At 43.0% G+C, this 20258-nt stretch overlaps 1 protein-coding gene across 1 annotated transcript in view; it reads right to left on the minus strand.

Annotated features, from left to right (window-relative positions):
• The window catches only part of LOC147896625 (calcium and calcium/calmodulin-dependent serine/threonine-protein kinase-like), a 67451-nt gene extending 49301 nt beyond the window's left edge, over positions 1-18150 (minus strand). The window contains exons 1-2 of the mRNA XM_087382047.1: positions 17380-18150; positions 11166-11220 (exon numbers count right to left, since the gene is read on the minus strand). Of these exons, the coding sequence (XP_087238173.1) occupies positions 11166-11220; positions 17380-18065 (741 nt within the window). The 5' untranslated portion in view covers positions 18066-18150. The remainder of the gene's footprint in view (positions 1-11165; positions 11221-17379) is intronic.
• Positions 18151-20258: the final 2108 nt, after the last annotated feature.

Here is a 20258-nt window from a genome sequence, read left to right on the forward strand (position 1 = left end):
CTTTAAGCGTTCTTTGCAGCAATCTTTCTTTCTTTGATTGCTTGCAGAGTCGCCAAATAGATCAAGATGTACATTTGGCTTATACTGAGATCTTCAGTTGATGTATTTTCTAGCGCCTCTTTTCTGAGGTGACTATTCTTGTAATATAATCAATCGACGCTTTCACTATAAAAAAAAGTGTGTGTGTGTATGTGTGTAATTTCACCCCAATCACCCCAAAAAAAATTGTGTGTGTTTGTGTGTGTTTGTGTGTGTGTGTGTGTGTGTGTGTGTTTTCGGAATACTCTTTTCTTTAGACTATTCTCATTGTAAAACCTTTTTCTTGGTATAAATACAGTGGTTTCACCCACAAAAAAAAAGTGTGTGTTTTCGGATGTCGCTCAAGCAATCCTTCTATGATTGCATGTCTATTCGTCAGATAGATTACACTATCTACTAGTCTTACAATGAAATTTTCTAATCTTGTATTTGTTGTCTCCACTTTGGGGATAGCCTCTTGTACTATAAAAATGCATGGATTTCACAAAAAAATATGTGTGTGTGTGTGTGTGTGTGTGTGTGTGAGGAGCGATGGAGGAGACCTACTTGCAGCCAGCACTCTGCGCACCCTTTGTTTAGAGCTTCCTGCACCCTTTCTTGGTTCCCGTGCCAACCCTCGTGCTCTCACACTGCTTCTGCTCGTCCGTACTCTCTCCCGTTTTTTTCTCGTACGAAAATCCGTACAATGTCAAAAAATCCGTACAGTGTCAGATTTCCATACAAATATCCGTATAGTTTCAGAAATCCGTACAGTTTCAAAAACACGTACTGTCAAATATTCGTACACACCCTGTCAATCCATGTACAGCCTATCCGTACACGCCCTATCAGTCCGTACAGCCTCGACTGCTCCCTTCTCTTCTTTCCGTACGTTTCGTTTACTTGCTGCTGTTCTCAACCTCTCTCTCTGTTTCCTTTTGTCTTTCCCTTACAGCATCTCCTTTTTACTCTTTTCATTTTCCCATGGAAACTGTCAAGACCTACATGCACAAGAAGCAGAAACAAGACTCGGGTCAGGATGACTCGATGCATGCCTCTCTTGAGGCTCAACTAGTTTTTGATGTTATGCATGAAGGCTTTGAAGACACGTGCCGGGATTGGAAGGATTATGCTCCCACTGTTGGGCTCATGGTGGAGGTGGATGACATTGTTGATCCTGTGCGTGAATACGCCAAGCATGCTATTATTTTTTTTTTCCCGAGACGCATGCCTGTTGCAGCAGATGTGGGAAATTGGCTCACCAGGACTTTGGGTGGCTGTTTTGTTCGGAAAGTGCATTATGCTGCTCGGGGGTTTTTTGAGGTTATTATGACAGATGAACTGCACAAACAGATGCTCCTTGAACACTCCCCTTTGTTTTATGGGCAGCAGATGGTGCATGTTTTGCCCTGGTCGCCCACCAAGGATTATCAGGCTTTAATTCGCCATCGCTGTCCGGTATGGGCGGAAGTGGTTGACTTCCCTCAGTGCTTGGCTTCTCTCTTACCCAAAATTGCAACATCATTGGGTAAGGTAGTGTGCCCTCCGCGGCCAAATGGCAACTCCAACCGATTTTGCATTTTGTGGGATACTGATCATCCCACTCCTGACTCCTATTCTCTTATGATGAAACAGGTGGATATGAGGAGTGCTTTTTACAAAGCTCAAGTGGGGCTTGTTTGCAGGTGCATGTTTTGAATGTAAGAAGTTTGGCCACATGGCTTCTCAGTGCTCTCTTGCTATGCACAAAAGGCCTTTGGAAAATATGCCTTCTCAGATGCCTACTAAAGAAATGATGGGTCAGCCCGTTTTTAAACAGAAGCGTGTCAAGCCTCTTACTCCAGCTCAGGAAAAAGGCAAGACACCTATTGTGTCCAATGGGAATGCCTCTCCCTCTATAGCTTCCACCTCTCAGCCCAAAGGGAAAGACAAAACTTTGCAGGAGGTTTGGCAGACTCCTAGGAAGTCACATCTAAACGACCCTTACCTTCTCGCACTTGGAATGGTGCATCCTCGACTAGTCGTACTCCTGAAGAAAATTCAGGAGTGGGTGTTACATGGGCAGCTGTGACAGCCAATCGTGTTGGAGATAAGTGCACACTAAGTGTACTATTTCCTAGTCTAAGTCTAAGTCTAGTCTTTATGTCTTGAGTGTGTGCCATGTGGCACTTCTACAATTATCCCATAAACACTCTTGCATTATGTCTTGTACTTTGGCCCATATATTCAATGGGTCACATCATTCTAATCTATCTGTCTAGCTTGTGTCTTGTCTACACTCTTCTCAAGGTATTTCTTATCTTTCAGTCTTGTCATCTCATTTCCATTTCTAGTTTCTAGTTCTAGTTCTTTTTCCATATTCCAACCTGGTATCAGAGCTAGGTTGATCCCTCTTCTCCCTCTTCTCTCCCCTCAAGTCTGCCTTCTCTCAGAACTCTCCCCCGCTGCAGTCTGCCTTTTCTCAGATCTCTCCCCTGCTCCAGATCTGCGCACCAGAACTGTGTGTTTCTGCTCCAGATCTGCGCCAGATCTGCGCTCCAGATCTGCGCATCATTTCTGCCAGATCTGAGCGCCAGATCTGCGCAGAACCTGCTGTCACCGACAGATCTGCGCAGTCTAACATCCACCTCTGCTCTCCGTACTCTTCCGTACGCCGCCGTACGTCGTACTCCGTCCGTATGTCGTCGTCGTACGTCGCCCGTACTCCGCGCCGTCGCCCCGTACTCCGTGCCGTACATCCGTACTCTGCGCTGTCGTCCGTACGGGATCCGTACCTGTACAGACTGACGACTTCTCCGTACCTGCACAGGCTCACTTCTCCAGCAGCTGCCCACGAAGATCTGCACCAAAGTTCTGCATCTCTGCCTCTTCTATCCAGCAAGGCCTCTACTCTCTCCGGTCTTTCTGGGTATCGTGGCTTTTGTACTTCATCTCTTTCTATCTGTAGCAATCTCGATTTGCAGCTGTCTCTCTCTCAGGTTACCCCTGAAAAGGTGGAAGACCTGAGGCAAAAACAAAATGGATTATCTTCTTATGCTGCAATATCTCAGTTCTATTCTTAATTGTTCTCTCTCTTGTACGGGATTAGACACTGCCAAGTATGGTAAGACCTTCCCATCTCTCATATCTGTCTATGCTTTCATGCTATCTACCACCAATGATCACCGATGATGTAGATCATGGGGTAATGTCATGTCTACTTGTCTACATGGACTCATCTTTGTACCTACCCAAGAGGCACCCCTACATTACTCACTCTAACAGGAGGATTGCCCTTGAGGAGGGATTATTAGTCAAGGTCCATCTCTCTGTCTATCTACAATCAGTCAGTCTCTCTGTCTAGGTGTCTACAGTCATATGTCTCTCTCTTTGTCTGTCTATGATCCACTTTTTTGTCCCTACCCTTGTGGACCCATATGAGGATATCACTTGAGGAGGGGTGTCTCAGGATCTTTTGTATGTCATGTCTTCTATCTTGTCTCTCAGTCTATCAGTCTTTATGTCTGTCCTCTAGTCTTGTCTTTCTGTCTTACTCCTAGTGTCCACTTAAGGAGGGTGTTGGAGATAAGTGCACACTAAGTGTACTATTTCCTAGTCTAAGTCTAAGTCTAGTCTTTATGTCTTGAGTGTGTGCCATGTGGCACTTCTACAATTATCCCATAAACACTCTTGCATTATGTCTTGTACTTTGGCCCATATATTCAATGGGTCACATCATTCTAATCTATCTGTCTAGCTTGTGTCTTGTCTACACTCTTCTCAAGGTATTTCTTATCTTTCAGTCTTGTCATCTCATTTCCATTTCTAGTTTCTAGTTCTAGTTCTTTTTCCATATTCCAACCAATCGGACTCTCTTTCCCGAAGAAGATATTGTTGGTTTGCTGTCCACTTCTCAACCAGTTGTGATACCTCAGGGCCGGGGTCCGGATCTTGAGGTTGATATGCAGGCCTGATTTCAGTTCTCCCTCTCCTGTACATAATCTATAAATATGCTGTCGAAACTCATATGTTTGACACTTAATGTACAGGGTTTGTGTGATGCTTTTAAATGGAAGACAATCTGGGGGTATCTCAATCACTTACAGCCAGATGTGGTAGCTTTGCAGGAACATAATCAGCATGTGTATGCTGAACAGCATGGTCATTTTCACGGTTATCAGATTTTCTATGCTGGACAGCATTCCTTTTTGGGAGTGGTCTTTCTGATCAGGCATGATCTTCATCCCTCTGTGGCCTTCAATAATTCACAAGGCAGATGGATGGTTATACAATGCATTGTACAAGGTGATATCTTTGAATTTGCATCTGTCTATGCTCCTCAATCCTCCCGTCATCGAGGACAGATTTGGGAAAATATGCAGAGGTATCCATGGAGGCAGTATGCTTTTCTTTGTGGTGACTTCAACAATGCTCCTCAGCCAGGGGATAATACATCTGGTCATACACATATGTTGGCCTCTGAGAGGCAGAGCTGGTCTAAATTGTTGCTTGATTTCAATTTTGCTGATCTTTGGACAGCATCTTATCCCTTGCTGCCTGGGTTTACTTTCCAGCACAATGCTCAATCTACATACAAAGCTAGACTGGACAGGTGGTACAGAGTTGATCCTCAACACTCTGATACTTTTACTACTACCTTGTCAGTTAATTATGCATTTGTGCATTCTGATCATGCACCTCTATGTTTGAGGATTTCTCTGCATGACATGCCGGATGATCGGCTTCCACACAGAAGGCTCCTCATGGTTAACAATAGCTATTTGGATCATGATCATTTTAAGGCCATGGTGTATGATGCATGTCAACCTCTTTCACCTCAGAGTTTTATTGATACTGATTATGCCTAGGATGCATTTGTTGCTCGTATGCAATCAGTTATTCGGCATTATGGCAAAAATTATCTCAAAACATTGAGGGATATGGTTGCTCGGGTAAAATCTACCTGTCAGTCTTTGACTGAACTCAGTCATTTTCGGTCTTTGTCTCTTGAAGAAAGCACATCTTTATGCCAAGCTAGACATTGTTTGCAAAGTAATGATCATAGAAAAATTGCCAAATGGGAGACAAGAGCTCGTCAGCGAGCTTTCTTGGATAAAGGTTGCTCGTCGAAGGGTTTTTTTAAGAGCTTACATCATAAGTGACGAGCTACCAAAATTTGTCGTACTCTGCTTTCTAATGGACATTGGACTTCTTCTCGAGCTCAACTTGCTGCAGCTTGTGTTCATCATTTTTCCAGGCAGTTTGGACAGGCTGATCCTCTTCTCCGGCAGTATTGGCAGCCCGGACTCAATTACTGCAGCATGTTTTCCCTATTGTTTCTCATGCACAAGCTCTTAAGCTTGAATGCCCTTTCACTGAAACAGAATTGACCACTGCTGTCCGATCATGTGGTAAATGGAAATCTTCGGGATGGGATGGCCTTACAGTGGAATTTTTTCTTGCATACTGGGACCTTCTCAAGCCCATTTTGCTGCGTATGATCAACCATGCCTCGGAACAGCAACATATGCCAGTTTCTTGGAAAAAAGGGCTAGTAAAGCTTCTTCCCAAAAAGCAAATTTGTGAATCGTTGTCTGATTGGAGACCCATTACTCTTATGCTTGTCATTTATAAAATCATCACCAAAATGGTGGTTGATCATATTAAAGGATACTTCCATGATGGTTTACATACTGCACAATATGGTTTTGTTCCTCGCAGGCATATCACTGATTATATCGCAAATGCTTATGTTGGAATTGAATATGCCAAATACACAGAGCAGGATGTTCTTTTACTGCAAGCTGATATTGCCAAGGCTTTTGATACTGTTCAATGGGACTTCATCTCTCAGACAATGCATGCTTTGGGATTTGGGCAGAAATTGCATATCATATACTGGCTTTATAATGACAATCAAGCTACTTGCATTCTTTCTGGGGATATCTCTAAAGCATGGACTCTTCGTTGCTCGGTGCGTCAAGGCTGTCCACTTAGTGCGCTCTTGTATGCTATAGCCATGCACCCCATGCTTCAATATATGGATCATCTCGTAGCTACGGATAAGCTACATGGTTTGGAAATTCATGACAGTAAACCATTGCTTGCTCAAGCTTATGCAGATGATTCTTTTTTCACTCCCCGCAATACAGAGCAAGATCTTTCTAAGCTGATGCAAGCTCTTTCTTTATATGGTTTAGCTACTGGGCTTCATGAAAATTTTCAGAAATCAAAATTGTTTCCTTTGCATTCCAAAGAATGACACTCTCTTTTATGGCCTGGAGAAATCATCCCACCAACTCAATTGGTTCGTCATCTTAGCTCTTTGAGTTGGACACTTTCTCCTCGTCAACAATCTGATTGGATTCTTGCAACTCTCAAGAAAAAGCTGGAAAACTGGAAATTGGCAACTTGGCCTCTTCATGTTCGTCTTCGAATTGTGCAATCTATTCTGATGGCATATATTCAATTCTACTTGCCTCTTATTATGTTCAGCAAGGCTGATCTTGCCTCTTTTATGTCTGAGGTGCTGGAAATCTTCTGGTGTTCTCGCCATGGCAAAAAAAGCCTGCGTTTGCTTCCGGCACAGCAGCTTTGTTCTCCAAAGATGCATGGAGGTCTTAATATTCTTAATATCCATCTACACATTCTTGCTCACAAGGGGAAACTCATGCTGCAGTTTTTGCAAGGTTCTTAACCATGGGCTGCCATGATTCGTCATTTACTCTTGCATGTTGAATCTCTAGCTTTTGGTCATTGGCAGCTTTCCCAGTGGGAGGTTCTTTTTGGTTCTGTGACAGACAAAATCCCCGGCTGTCCTTTGGTTTCCCATTTTTTAATGGATTGGAAACATATCCTTTCTCACTTGGATTGGCATGGCCGTGATTCTTTGCACAACAACTCTTTTAGAGCTGAAAGTATACATTGGTCTAGAGTGTTTGCCCATCCTTTGGCTTTGCAAGAGCCTCGACGTTCATATTTTCTAAGTCTCAAGGGGATTCGTTTGGTTCAGGATGTTGTTGATGATGGAATTCCCCTTACTTTTCCTTTGGCTGTTGCCAAATTTGGCCTTAAAATGCATTATCGTCCACTTTGGCATAAGGTTACTTTGATGCTCCAGCCTTTTCAGCCGGTTCCTCCATTGCATCTACAGGATCGTCTTCAAGACTGGACACTTTCTTGTGTGGGCTTGTCATACCGTCCTCTACAATTTGCATATATTACTATCTCTTCTCTTTATAAAGTTCTACTTCCTCCGCCATTTATGTCACAAAAGGCAAATCAGCTTTGGCATCTTAATCGTCCTATGAAATGGTGGCGGAAACCTCTGAGACAGATTTGGCATTCTAAGATTCCTCTCCCTCAGCAGGTTTTCTTGTGGAGAGCTTTGTTGGGTGTTCTTCCTCATGGACAGCTCTTGGCACGACGACATATTGCTTCCTCTATTTGTCGCAGATGTCTGGCTCCGAGAGAGACTGTGTCTCATCTCTTTTAGCATTGTCCTTCCTCTCGTGCTTTCTTGGACTTCCTTGGGCAGATTTTAAGAGCTCGGTTTCCTCATATTGCTTTTGGCAAGTTCTTCTGGCTTTTTGGTGTACATCCACCTAGACAGGAGTTTGATTTCTTTTTTGTTTGGGTTTGGTACTGGGCAATCTGGACTCTCTAGAAGGATCGTAATCATAGGGTCTTTGGTGATCCTGTTTTTCCACTTTCTCTTTCTTCAGACACTCTTTGCAGCAATCACTTTTTGATTGCTTGCAATCTCATGTCTTTGATCATGATGTATATTTGTCCTACAGTGAGATTTTCTCTTGATGTATTATAGCTCTCCCTTTCTGGGATAGCTTTTTTTTGTAATATAATGACTCAAAGATTCCACCCAAAAAAAAAAAATGTGTGTGTGTCTGTATCTGTGTTGGAAATATCGCAAATGCTTATGTTGGAATTGAGTATGCCAAATACACGGAGCAGTATGTTCTTTTACTGCAAGTTGATATTGCCAAGGCTTTTGATACTGTTCAATGGAACTTCATCTCTCAAACAATGCATGCTTTGGGATTTGGGCAGAACTTGCAGCATATCATATACTGGCTTTATAATGACAGTCAAGCTGCTTGCATTCTTTCTGGGGATATCTCTGAGGCATGGACTCTTCATTGCTCGATGCGTCAAGGCTATCCACTTAGTGCGCTCCTGTATGCTATAGCCACGCACCCCATGCTTCAGTATATGGATCATCTCGTAGCTACTACGGATAAGCTACATGGTTTGGAAATTCATGACAGTAAATCATTGCTTGCTCAAGCTTATGCAAATGATTCTCTTTTCACTCCCCGCAATACAAAGCAGGATCTTTCTGAGCTGATGCAAGTTCTTTCTTTATATGGTTTAGCTGCTGGGCTTCATGTAAATTTTCAAAAATCAAAATTGTTGCCTTTGCATTCCAAGGAATGGCACTCTCTTTTATGGCCTAGAGAAATCATCCCACCAACTCCATTGGTTCGTCATCTTGGCTATCCTTTGAGTTGGGCACTTTCTCCTCGTCAACAATCTGATTGGATCCTTGCAGCTCTCAAGAAAAAGCTGGAAAACTGGAAATTGGCAACTCGGCCTCTTCATGTTCGTCTTCGAATTGTGCAATCTATTCTGATGGCGTATATTCAATTCTACTTGCCTCTTATTATGTTCAGCAAGGCTGATCTTGCCTCTTTTATGTCTGAGGTGCTGGAAATCTTCTGGTGTTCTCGCCATGGCAAAAAAAGCCTGCGTTTGCTTCCGGCACAGCAGCTTTGTTCTTCAAAGATGCATGGAGGTCTTAATATTCTTAATATCCATCTACACATTCTTGCTCATAAGGGGAAACTCATGCTGCAGTTTTTGCAAGGTTCTCAGCCATGGGCTGCCATGATTCGTCATTTACTCTTGCATGTTGAATCTCCAGCTTTTCATCATTGGCAGCTTTCCCAGTGGGAGTTTCTTTTTGATTCTGTGACAGGCAAAATCCCCGGCTGTCCTTTGGTTTCCCATTTGTTAATGGATTGGAAACATATCCTTTCTCACTTGGATTGGCATGGCCGTGATTCCTTGCACAGCAACTCTTTTAGAGCTAAAAGTATACATTGGTCTAGAGTGTCCGCCCTTCCTTTGGCTTTGCAGGAGCCTCGACGTTCGTATTTTCTAAGTCTCAAGGGGATTCGTTTAGTTCAGGATGTTGTTGATGATGATGGAATTCCCCTTACTTTTCCTTTGGCTGTTGCCAAATTTGGCCTTGGAATGCATTATCGTCCACTTTGGCATAAGATTACTTTGATGCTCCAGCCTTTTCAGCCGGTTCCTCCATTGCATCTACAGGATCGTCTTCAAGACTGGACACTTTCTTCTGTGGGCTTGTCATCCTGTCCTCTGCAGTTTGCACATATTACTGTCTCTTCTCTTTATAAAGTTCTACTTCCTCCACCATTTATCTCACAAAAGGAAAATCAGCTTTGGCATCTTAATCGTCCTACGAAATGGTGGCGGAAACGTTTGAGACAGATTTGGCATTCTAAGTTCCTCTCCGTTAGCAGATTTTCTTGTGGAGAGATTTGTTGGGTGTTCTTCCTCATGGACAGCTCTTGGCACGACGACATATTGCTTCCTCTATTTGTCGTAGATGTCTGGCTCCGAGAGAGACTGTGTCTCATCTCTTTTGGCATTGTCCTTCCTCTCATGCTTTCTTGGACTTCCTTGGGCAGATTTTGAGAGCTCGGTTTCCTCATATTGCTTTTGGCTTCTGGCTTTTTGGTGTACATCCACCCAGACAAGAGTTTGATTTCTTTTTTGTTTGGGTCGGTACTGGGCACTATGGACTCTCTGGAAGGATCGTAATCATAGGGTCTTTGCTGATCCTGTTTTTTCCACTTTCTCTTTCTTCAGACACTCTTTGCAGCAATCGCTTTTTGATTTCTTGCAATCTCGTGTCTTTGATCATGACGTATATTTGTCCTACAGTGAGATTTTCTCTTGATGTATTATAGCTCTCCCTTTCTGGGATAGCTTTTTTTGTAATATAATGACTCAAAGATTCCACCCAAAAAAAAAGTGTGTGTGTGTGTGTGTGTGTGTGTGTGTGTGTGTGTGACTAAAACAGGTACCTAAGATAGATGACCTCTAAAAGTAGAATAAACCTAAGAACTAAAACATTTGGAACATATGCTAAAAGTCTAAACAAGAAAATCATTTAGTGCAAGAGGATGAGAATAATAATCATGAAGCAAAACTAGAGATTAAGAACATAGAAATGTACAGATATTAATTATCAATGAGTTTCTATTGAATCAAAAATCTGAGCATAATTAGCATTATCATGAGGGTCATCATGTGCAAGCACAATCAAAATGTAGACAGATTGCCATATGGTGGATGGCTTCGTTTGGCTTTAAGGAAACAAATTTTTGGCTCAGCCATTACTGAAGATTTTGGACATCAAATTGAATGCAAAAAAGAAAGGGCAACCTGAATAAGCCTCCAATTGTTATAGTAGGAAGGGAAGACAACTATTTCAGTGCATTCGCCACACTTTGAAAACAAGGCGAACGCCTAGTAATTTACCAAGGGTAACAGTACAGAGATATGTTGACCGATGTCTGATCACTTGGTTTTGTAAAGAGTGGTAAGGGTGAAACCATTCTCAGGGGCAAACTCAACAGAGCTCATCGTCTTCACTAAACCTTGGAGAACCCATGAAAAGAGCATGCCAAACAACATCAGACAAATAAAACTGAACACAGTAAATAGTGGATCTAAGCCCCCAAATACAGCATCTCAGCATGTAACCAAATCCTATATTCTCCTAGGCCCAATCAGTACACAAACATGGCAAGAACAACATGGTACATCTTAAACTAAGCTGTGCTGGCATAACTTAATAATGCTCATCATTGATGTTCATTATGACTCCCCAAAATGCAGTCAGTCTGTTGAGTTGAAAACTCCTTTCAAGACAGCAAGGGAGAAATATAAAAGAGCTCTATCTCTCACAGAGACAAAACAGTTACCATTCTTGACTTGAGGACATCATTCTGAATTTCATTTGCCTTCGATATCTGACTTCAAACGGGCAGCAACAATTATGACCAGCGTTATAACATTCCAAAAGAGAATGGGCAGAAGTGAAAGTTGATACTCACTGCTAATATAAGGGCTTGCTTTTCTCTGTTAGTCCTTGCATAGAATGGAGGATACCTGATCATAAACAAAAAACAAAGTCAAGTTGAGTAGCCATTTAACCTCTTCCTCTCCAGACAGTGACTCTGAAATTTTGCATGTATATCCAACTACAAATATTATCCAGCAGGGAAAATATTTGGGACAAGCAAACCCCCACTTATGTGGCATGCAACAAGAAACAGTCAGAAGATGAATCAAATGCAAAGACTCCGTTTCCTTTGTTTCACTCTCACATGTTAAATGAGACTAAATACCAGTAAAATAGTAAAATTATGCCCTTGCTCTGGCATACTGCAGGACCCCAGCCCAATGCTCCCTCTCAGTGGAACGAATACGTGATTAACTTGATTTTGCAGGAGACATTAAAACCTACCAGGTTCTTTCACTTGACCTCTTTGCACAGAATGTTTTCACAAAGAAAAGATAGAAAGCATAGCAAATATCACCAATTTTCAACCCAAAACAAAGGGAGAGCAAACATATGCCCAAACAAATTTAAATGGTCATTATATAAGATTGCACAATTTGACATGGTCATTATATGCAATCCTTATACAGTATGGTCTAAGCATTTACAAGCGCTTGCATCTAAAGCCTGGACATACCTGTTGGCTAGATCCAATGTAACATGCACACGTCAACAGCAGGCTAGCTTCATAACAATCCAAAGTGACTTAAATATATCTGGCCAAATGTGTTAGTAGATGAGACAAGGCTCAAGTCTTTGACACTGCAAAATAAAAGTCCAGGTTTGATCTTAAACAAGTAACCAGACAATGTCTAGCTTATAATGAAGCATATCCGCAAACACACTAGCAAACATGCAGACTGTCTTCATGTTGCAAGATATGTAAGCATCAAGCAAACTAATCATGCAGAGGGCTAGCACCACAGAGCAACGCCAATCAACTGCAGCCTATACAATCTCATTCAGCACAATGTAATAGAAGAAGCAATTTCTGAAATAAGGACAAGAACGGAGATACCAATTGGTTGCTAAGCAAATTCTGAAACAAGGGCAAGAACAGACATACCAATTGGTTGCTAATCACATGAGGTGGACAACTAAGGCTCTGCTTGCAACGGAGAAGTAGATAGTGCTTCAATAGAAAATGTTCTTGCAAGGACTTGTTGCACATGCTCCCTGCTCCGGGCTCCCACCACCACCTTCATCCTCTGCCTCGCCACCCTTTCCCCTCCAGCATCTCTGCCTCACCACCCCTTCCTGCTCCAACCTCTGCCGCCCTCTTCTCACCTCTTTCTCCCCCCCCCCCGCCCGTGTTCCTTGTTAGATGCTGCAAACAGGAATCCATAGGCCGCTGTGTATCTGCACTTCCCCCGCCTCTCCTCTTCTATGATGGGACGGATTTGGGAGGGAGGAAGGCTAGATGGGCAGAGTTAATGCAAGATTTCAACTTTGAAAAACGGTATCGGAAGGGTTCATTGAATGCCCTTTTCACAAACCCTACATGCTTCTTTCGTGGCATTGGGCTCTCCCACCAACTAGTCTTCCACCGGTTGTTGAGTCGCATTAAGATGGTAAATGCTATGTCATTTATAGAAATGTCCTCCGACCTATTTCAATCCTTGAGAGGGCTTTGCACGACTGATAGTCATTTCAGTCTTAAATGGGAGAAGGTCCAAGATGGGAGCTCCATGATTGACCAAGACTCAGGGATTGTGGCACCTGCGATACAGGCGGCAGGAGGTCAGTGGATGATTCGGAATCGGTTGTTGTTCAGAAATGAAAAGAATTGTGCCTGATATGTCGGATCTAAGCTCCAAGTTTCTTCAAGAGTGTCGTGATGCACCTAGTGCAGGACATCCAATAGTACATCGGATAACGTCCCTGGTGAAGAATACTTTTTATTGGCCCAAGATGCGGGAATTTGTTCAAAACTATATTGTAGGTTGGCACATTTGTCAAGTCACCAAGGCTGAACACCTTCGGAGCACGGGCTAATTGCAGCCATTGGAAATCCCTGGTAATGAATGGGAAAGTATTTCCATGGATTTTATCACAGGGTTGACAAGAACGTGGGTCATGATGCCATATGGGTTACAGTAGACTGTTTGACAAAGATGTCTAGATTCTTACCTACTCAATAAACCGTTACAGCAAGTCAATTGGCTCAGCAGTTTGTTGACCAATTATTTCATCTGTATGGGTTGCCTGCTGACGTAGTCAATGATAAGGATTTAAAGTTTACAGTGAATTCTGGACACTTGTCTTTGAGAGGTTAGATACCACTCTTAGTTTGAGTTCCTCTGAACATGCACAGTCTATTGACCAGACGGAAGGAGGCAGCCAAGTTTTGGAAGATATGCTTCAGGCATATGTTTCCAAGAGACAGTTCGATGGAAGAATATCTACCCATGATTGAATTTGCTTATAACAATGCAAAGCATTCAAGTACAAGTTTCGGTCCTTTTATGCTTATGTACAGATTTCAACCTAAGTCACCGGTAATGGTAGGATTCAAGGGAATTAAAAATGATGCTCCCAGATCATTCTTGCAAGATATGCAAGAACTGTTGCAATTTGCCGAGGAATCTATTAGAAGTGCCCAAGATCGGGACAGATTTTATTCTAATAGACATCGTTCTCCGAGAGAGTTTTCGGAAGGAATGATGGTGTCTTTATGAGTTCCCAAGGATTTCAAGAGCGTAAGTATTGGTAAGGTTAGGAAGTTACTCCCAAATAATGTGGTCCATTTCGGATTGGACAAGCTGCATATGAACTGGAATTGCCTCCTAATGTACGAGTTCATGCAATTTTTCAAGTCATAGACTAAAGGAAGTACTGGGTGCTGAGAATCAGTAACTCCCTCCTCAAAAACTTATAGACGCTGAAGATTTGACCTTTGTACCATACGAACCTGAAAGTATTCTTAGGTTTCGTGCACGTGAAGTTAGAAATAGGGCGATCACTGAATATAAGATTAAGTGGAAGGATCATGTCGAGGTTGATTCTACATGGGAGAAATTGACTAACCTTCAAAGAGAGTTGTCGAACTTTCTTATGAACTCAGAAGTGAGTTCTTAGAGGAGGGGGAGTATGTCATGTGCATGGACCGTATTTGACGTGTGCTTTAGGCGCATAGGACTAGCTCAGGAAGCTTGGGGAAGCTTGGGGCGAGGCAGGCGATTCTCAGGTTGAGTTGCAAGGGCACATATGGATCAGGGTTCGAATTAGGGTTTTTGCTATTTTTAGCGCACTGGGCTCGAGCCTATATAAGAAGCCCAGGGCTTCAATGTTCAGACACGCAAACCAAAGCAAGCTTAGCTCTTCCTTGCTGGTATGGACCCTAGATCGTGTTGCGGACCCGCACCTGCTTCCTAGTGTATCCCAAGACCCAGCAGATGATCCAAGGTCCTCAGGCACCACATGGTGGTATGGGACAGTAGGCTGGTCGGGATCTGGTTGGGAGATGTGCTAGCAGCTCAACTGGTGGCTCGGAGGGGACGTCCCACCTCTCGAGTCTCATCCTCACGGACGTCATGGTTGGGTGGTGAGCTAGCCTGCACCCATTTGTGTTGTTTCTATGGTTGCTTCTTTGTGTTTGTCTGCATGTCTGAGATTCCAGGAGCCTGGGAGGTTATGTCAAGTAGGCCTCTGTTTGAGGCAGAACACTGGTGCTTGGGGCTGCACACAGCAGCATTTTTGCGTGGGGAGAAGGGCTGCTCAAGGTGCCCGACATCTGCATCTAGTCCAGAATTGGTCAGCTGACCACAATTGTTGGCTAGTCCAATCAGCCATCTGGTTGCCTGGTCCAGGCCCCCTAGTCGGCCCAAACAGGTTGACCAGGTCGGCCAGGTACAATGAACCTCTTCGAGATTTGGTCACTGGATCTGGTTGGCTGTTTAGCCTGGTTGGCTGAACCTGTTCGGCCAGGTTTAGGGCTGGAATGCCCTATATAATGGAGACACCTGCCTCTGTGCATTGAAGCCATCCTTGCTTGTGTTTTGCCCAGCACCCACTGTAGCATATCAGAACCTCATCTGTGACTTGTGATACAACCCAAGCACTGAAGGAAAAAGACCCTCAAGAGAAAGAGGCGGCTCCATTTTCCGCATCAGACAAGAATTCTAAATAAGCGTTCAGTCTCCTCCTAAGCCTCACGTCCTTGTCATGTCCAGTAGACTACCCATCCCAAGTCTTGGGGATTCAGGAAAGCTTGATGATGTAAAGTACCCACTCTCGTACGATGACGATCTAGAGCACTTGTGGTAAGCGTGATTTGGTAGACAATAACAGAAGTAGAGCTGAGGCCCCGAGACACAAAGAATGATGCCGAGGTAGTGGTGAAACCAGCAAACCCTGTTGCAGTAAGAGCTTGGGTACAAAGGCTTTAGACATACTCATTGACACAACTGCAAATTCAGTCCTCCCACATATTCAGCTTGCAGCATGGACCATTCTGACGGACATGTATGAGATCAACTACGCAGCCAGATTGCTCTACTGATGGAGACTTCAAAGAAGATGAGTTGGGAGATTCTAAGAAAAAAGAAGCGCTTCCGCTATGAGATGCTAAGACACTTTGCAAAGGACTACCGAAAGAAGGTGGCGGACCAAAAAAGAAAGCTTCTGACAAGGCAAAGGGAGACATTAAAGGCCACCAAAATCATCACAAAGAAATCCTTCCTGGTCAAGATTATGGATAAGTGTTCATCACTTGCAGCGACAGATGGAGCCAGGAGTACCCCTATCTTTTACGAGGCTGGTCAGCATCGCTTTGCTGTCCCAGCACCTTTGTGAGATAGAAGAAACATGTAATTTGAGGGCAAACTTCTACGAGAAGGGATGGCTGTAATGAAGGGGGAACAAAGGAACTAATGTAGGAGTACTCTGGTGACACAACTCTTGTATCCACTCTCTACGTTTGTCATTCCCTTTCCCCCTTCCTCTCTCTCCCTTCTGCTAGTTCTATCCCTTTCTCTAAATTTGCCCACACCTGAATACCTTTTAATACTATCTAAAGCACTTGATCCATCTTTTCGAGGAAATCTCTAGCTCTTTGGACCTTCTTTTCAAGCCCCACTGCAATTAGTCCTCTTGGTTGAAATCCATTTATTAACACAAACGACTAAAACCTCTTGTGGCACTGTTATATGCAAATTCTGATATGGGCACATATATTCCTAATTCTTTTACGGTTTACTTGGATATGCTTGTATTATGTCTTCTATTATCTAATTGAGCCGTTAACTTTCACACTAACTCTATGAATGATCCACAATACTCATATTTAGAGTAGTGTCCAATATCCTCAAAACAGCCCTCAATAGAAGATTGTTAAATTTACCATCCCAATCAATACCGATACCAGCTAGTAGTATGTGTGTGTGAGCGCACACACACATATATATAGCAAATATCCTTAGTGGTTGCATGAATAGTCTAGATAATTCGAGAGTTTTCACTTCTTGTTTGATTGAAATAAAGTGACTCAATTTGCACAATAAATCCACAATATTCACAAAAATGGCTGCACGAATAGTCTAGCTAATTCGAGAGGATGCACTCTCGCTATGGTTGAAATAAAGTTGAGTCATTTTGGACAATTGATCCATCGCGCCCCATTTGTATCCTAGGTAATTCCACAATAAAATCCATGGAGATACATTCTCATTTGCCACATGGAATCTCTAAAGGTTATAAGAACTTGCCTACTTTAGGTATTCAACTTCTTTAATCTATCCTTTTTTTAGATTAATACATAATCTTGGATATCTTTGTCCATTTAGGCCAATAAAATGGTCTTCTCCCAAGTGCATATAAGAGTCCAGCACTTGACTATTATGAAATTCATTCCAAATTTGGTGCCGAATGTCATTACTATCCCGATGGATACTCTACCCTTGTAGACCGGATAATCATCTTCTATACGATAGTTCTTCCACTTAAGCCCTTCTTGAACAACCTTCCGTGTGTCCTTATTTCCATGTGACTACCGAGAGCGTTTGAAAAAGCATTTCGTAGCCGATGCATTGTCTTCTCCATTCAATTGACAAGTTACTTTGGTAATATTTCCTCTTCACTCGTTTACAACGAGAACTAGGCTGGCTAGATTGTCAAAACGTACGCATTGTCCTCGATGATAGTGAGCTAAAGCATGGAAAAGCAAGCTTATGAGAATTTGTTGTAGTACTGGACATTCCCCAACTTACCCGCAGAGGAGAATATATAAGATAACACCTAGCGACCACATATCGCTTGCGGGCAGTACGCTGCGCCTTGATAAAGCTTCTGGAGCCACGTAATCAATGGAACCAAACATCCCGACGATCGGATTGGTCACTTCTTCGATTTGACTAAGCCCAAAATCCATTATCTTCAGTGGTGAGTCTTCCGCTGTAGTGAGGAAAAGGCAATTTTCAGGCTTCAGATCTCGATGAATGATTTGGGCCCGATGCAGCGCATTCAACCCATTTGCAATGTGGCGGATTACCGCGGCTGCGCCAGCTTCGGAGTAGCGTTCCAGGGAGACGATCCGATCGAAGAGCTCGCCCCCAGAACAAAGCTCAAGCACGAGGTGAACGCCCACGTCGTCTTCGAAGACATCATGGAGGTGGATGACATTGGGGTGAGGCGAGACCTCTTCGACGATGCGTTTCATGACGACGATTTCGTTGGCAACGAGGGCCTCAGAGACGGAGGCATGGGCGAGGGGGGGGGGGGTGCGGGCGAAGGGGGGAGGAGGGGCAGAGAAGCCGACTTTCTTCAAGGTTTTGATGGCGAAGGGGGAACCATCCGAGCGGTGGAGGCCTTTACGGACGACGGAGAAGCCGCCAGTACCGAGGACGTCAGAGATGGCATAGTGGTGTTCGATGAGGCGCTCGGGCCGACTCACCATTGAGGGTTTAAAGGAGGGCGGGAGCGGGAGCAGGAGCAGGAGCAGGAAAGATGAGTGAAGAAGAAGAAGATGAAGATATTGAAAATAGAATAAGATGAACACAAGGAACTTGGAAGAGCATTTTGGCTGCTTGTTGACAAGCAAAGATTCGCTCGCACTCAATCCTTATTTATCGCGTCAACGCACCCTCCACACACCTTTGTGTGTGTGTGTGTGTGTCTCTCTCTCTCTCTCTCTTTTGGTGTCTCCCCTCTCTTTGTTTCCCTCTCTCTCATTTCTCACCTCTGTTTGTGTTCCTCTCCCTTGTACATCACACTGCAACCTTTGAAATCCCCCGACATTCTTTGGCATCATCCCTACACGAGACTCGTGAGGGTGGGGCTCCCACCACTTGCCGAAATAGAATTGGAAAATGGTTTCTGCAAGCTGGCTAATTTATGTCACTAGTGTGTGGTTTGGTGTAGTCGTCATAGCAAGCCAATCATGTAGCGATTAACAGGAGCTTGCCATGGCTTGGGCGGCCCTCATAGGCCTGACACAAATCTTTTGTGTCTATGTCCGAGCCCATCCCTCCTACTGGGCCAACCACGATGGCAGCCCTTCACACCACCTTTTGAAGGATGGCCAGCAGCAGGCGATGTGAACCTAGCCTCAATATCCTTATCCGGGCATCCGTTGCTTTCACACATTCACCCAAAAAAAAAATGTTGCAAAACACTTGACAACTAGATGTAGCAACACATTTTGTCCCAGCGACTGCACATGAAGCAGCATCATACCCTTGGATGAGTTTTGGCAATGATTGTTGTCAGCCCAAACCTACAAGCAAATGGAATCCTGTCAGTTGAGATGAACACTGGCGCAATGTTCTCTATTCCAAATGGATGTGAAACGCACCTTAAAAGTTTAATATTGTAAGGCAACGGCAACTCATGCACTTTTATCCTTCATCCACCTACTGCATTTGATTCTCTCGGGAGGCTCCTCGATCCCCGTCAACATAAGCCACAGGCAGTTGGCCCTCGTAGTTGCAAGCCTAAATTATAACATTTTCCTATTGGTTAGCCAATTTGAAATTTTAGCCAGGTGGATGCTAAGCTAAGGCTCTCTTTTCTCAAACCTTACAACAACAAAGTAGAGTAAATGAATCATGAACATAGCTCATGAGAGCCCTTTTCTTTGCCCTTGTACCAACAGTAGCTAGCCAACAAAGGATCTTGTGTAACCAGTAAGAATTGCAAGCCACAAGATCCAACAAGGTGAATTACATTCAATAGGCTTGCCTTCAATTCATTGGAAAGTAGTATATTGTATTGGAATTTGCAATTTAATTAATTAATTGGAAACCCAAATGAATTTTTTTTGTATTAGATATCATCGAACAATAAAAATTGTATGTTTAAAAAGGTGCATGTTTGTTTGGTTTGTCTTGATGATTGATTGGAATATGAAGTACGTTTAATTTTATTGGCAAGGTAAATCAATGTTTGTGTAAAGGAGTGAGTGGTATGACCAATAAATATAGTTTGAACCGTTTAGACTATGCTTGTTCGGTGTGTTTGTCCAAATGTGGTCTATAGTTCCTCTATAGTTTAACCATGAACTGTTGTTGGTTGAAGAATTAATTGTGTAAAGTTTTTAATTTCCATGAAAGTTTCTAGCTTGGTCTTATTGTTGTTTGGTTGATTCAAGTTAATATTGAAATCTCCTAAGATTGTTGGTGGTGTATCTTTTCTTATGTTTTGAAGAAGTTTTTCAAGTGATGTTAGTAGTGTTGTAATTGTTGACAATGGTGAGTTGTATACATTTATGATGGCAATAGATGCTAACATTTTTGTTTTGAAGGTAGTGAGTAAATATTGTGATGCCTTGTCTTCAATGTAATGTTGCTCAAGCAATTGAATGTGTTTTTGGTAACATGTTGCTATACCTACACCATTTGTTTTTTGCAAGCATGTAAATCCAGGCAATGTTAATTGTGTTGATGTGTTGAGATGTATTTCTTGAAGGCATAAAATTGTGGCTGCTTGGAGACTTTTGTCATTAAGAATGTCTAAGGAATAGGAGTAGAATGCACGTGTGTTGAGAGATTGCAAGTTGATGTTGTTATTATGGACTACTGAGAAGTTTAGTTGTTGGAGAGTCCATTGTCTATCGGATTTGCGGGGTTCCATTTCTTTTAAGACATGTGTA

The sequence above is a fragment of the Dipteris shenzhenensis genome, chromosome 11 (assembly GCF_047967505.1).
Source record: "Dipteris shenzhenensis isolate YYH24624 ecotype China chromosome 11, Dip_SZ_1.0, whole genome shotgun sequence".
Classification (NCBI taxonomy): domain Eukaryota; kingdom Viridiplantae; phylum Streptophyta; class Polypodiopsida; order Gleicheniales; family Dipteridaceae; genus Dipteris; species Dipteris shenzhenensis.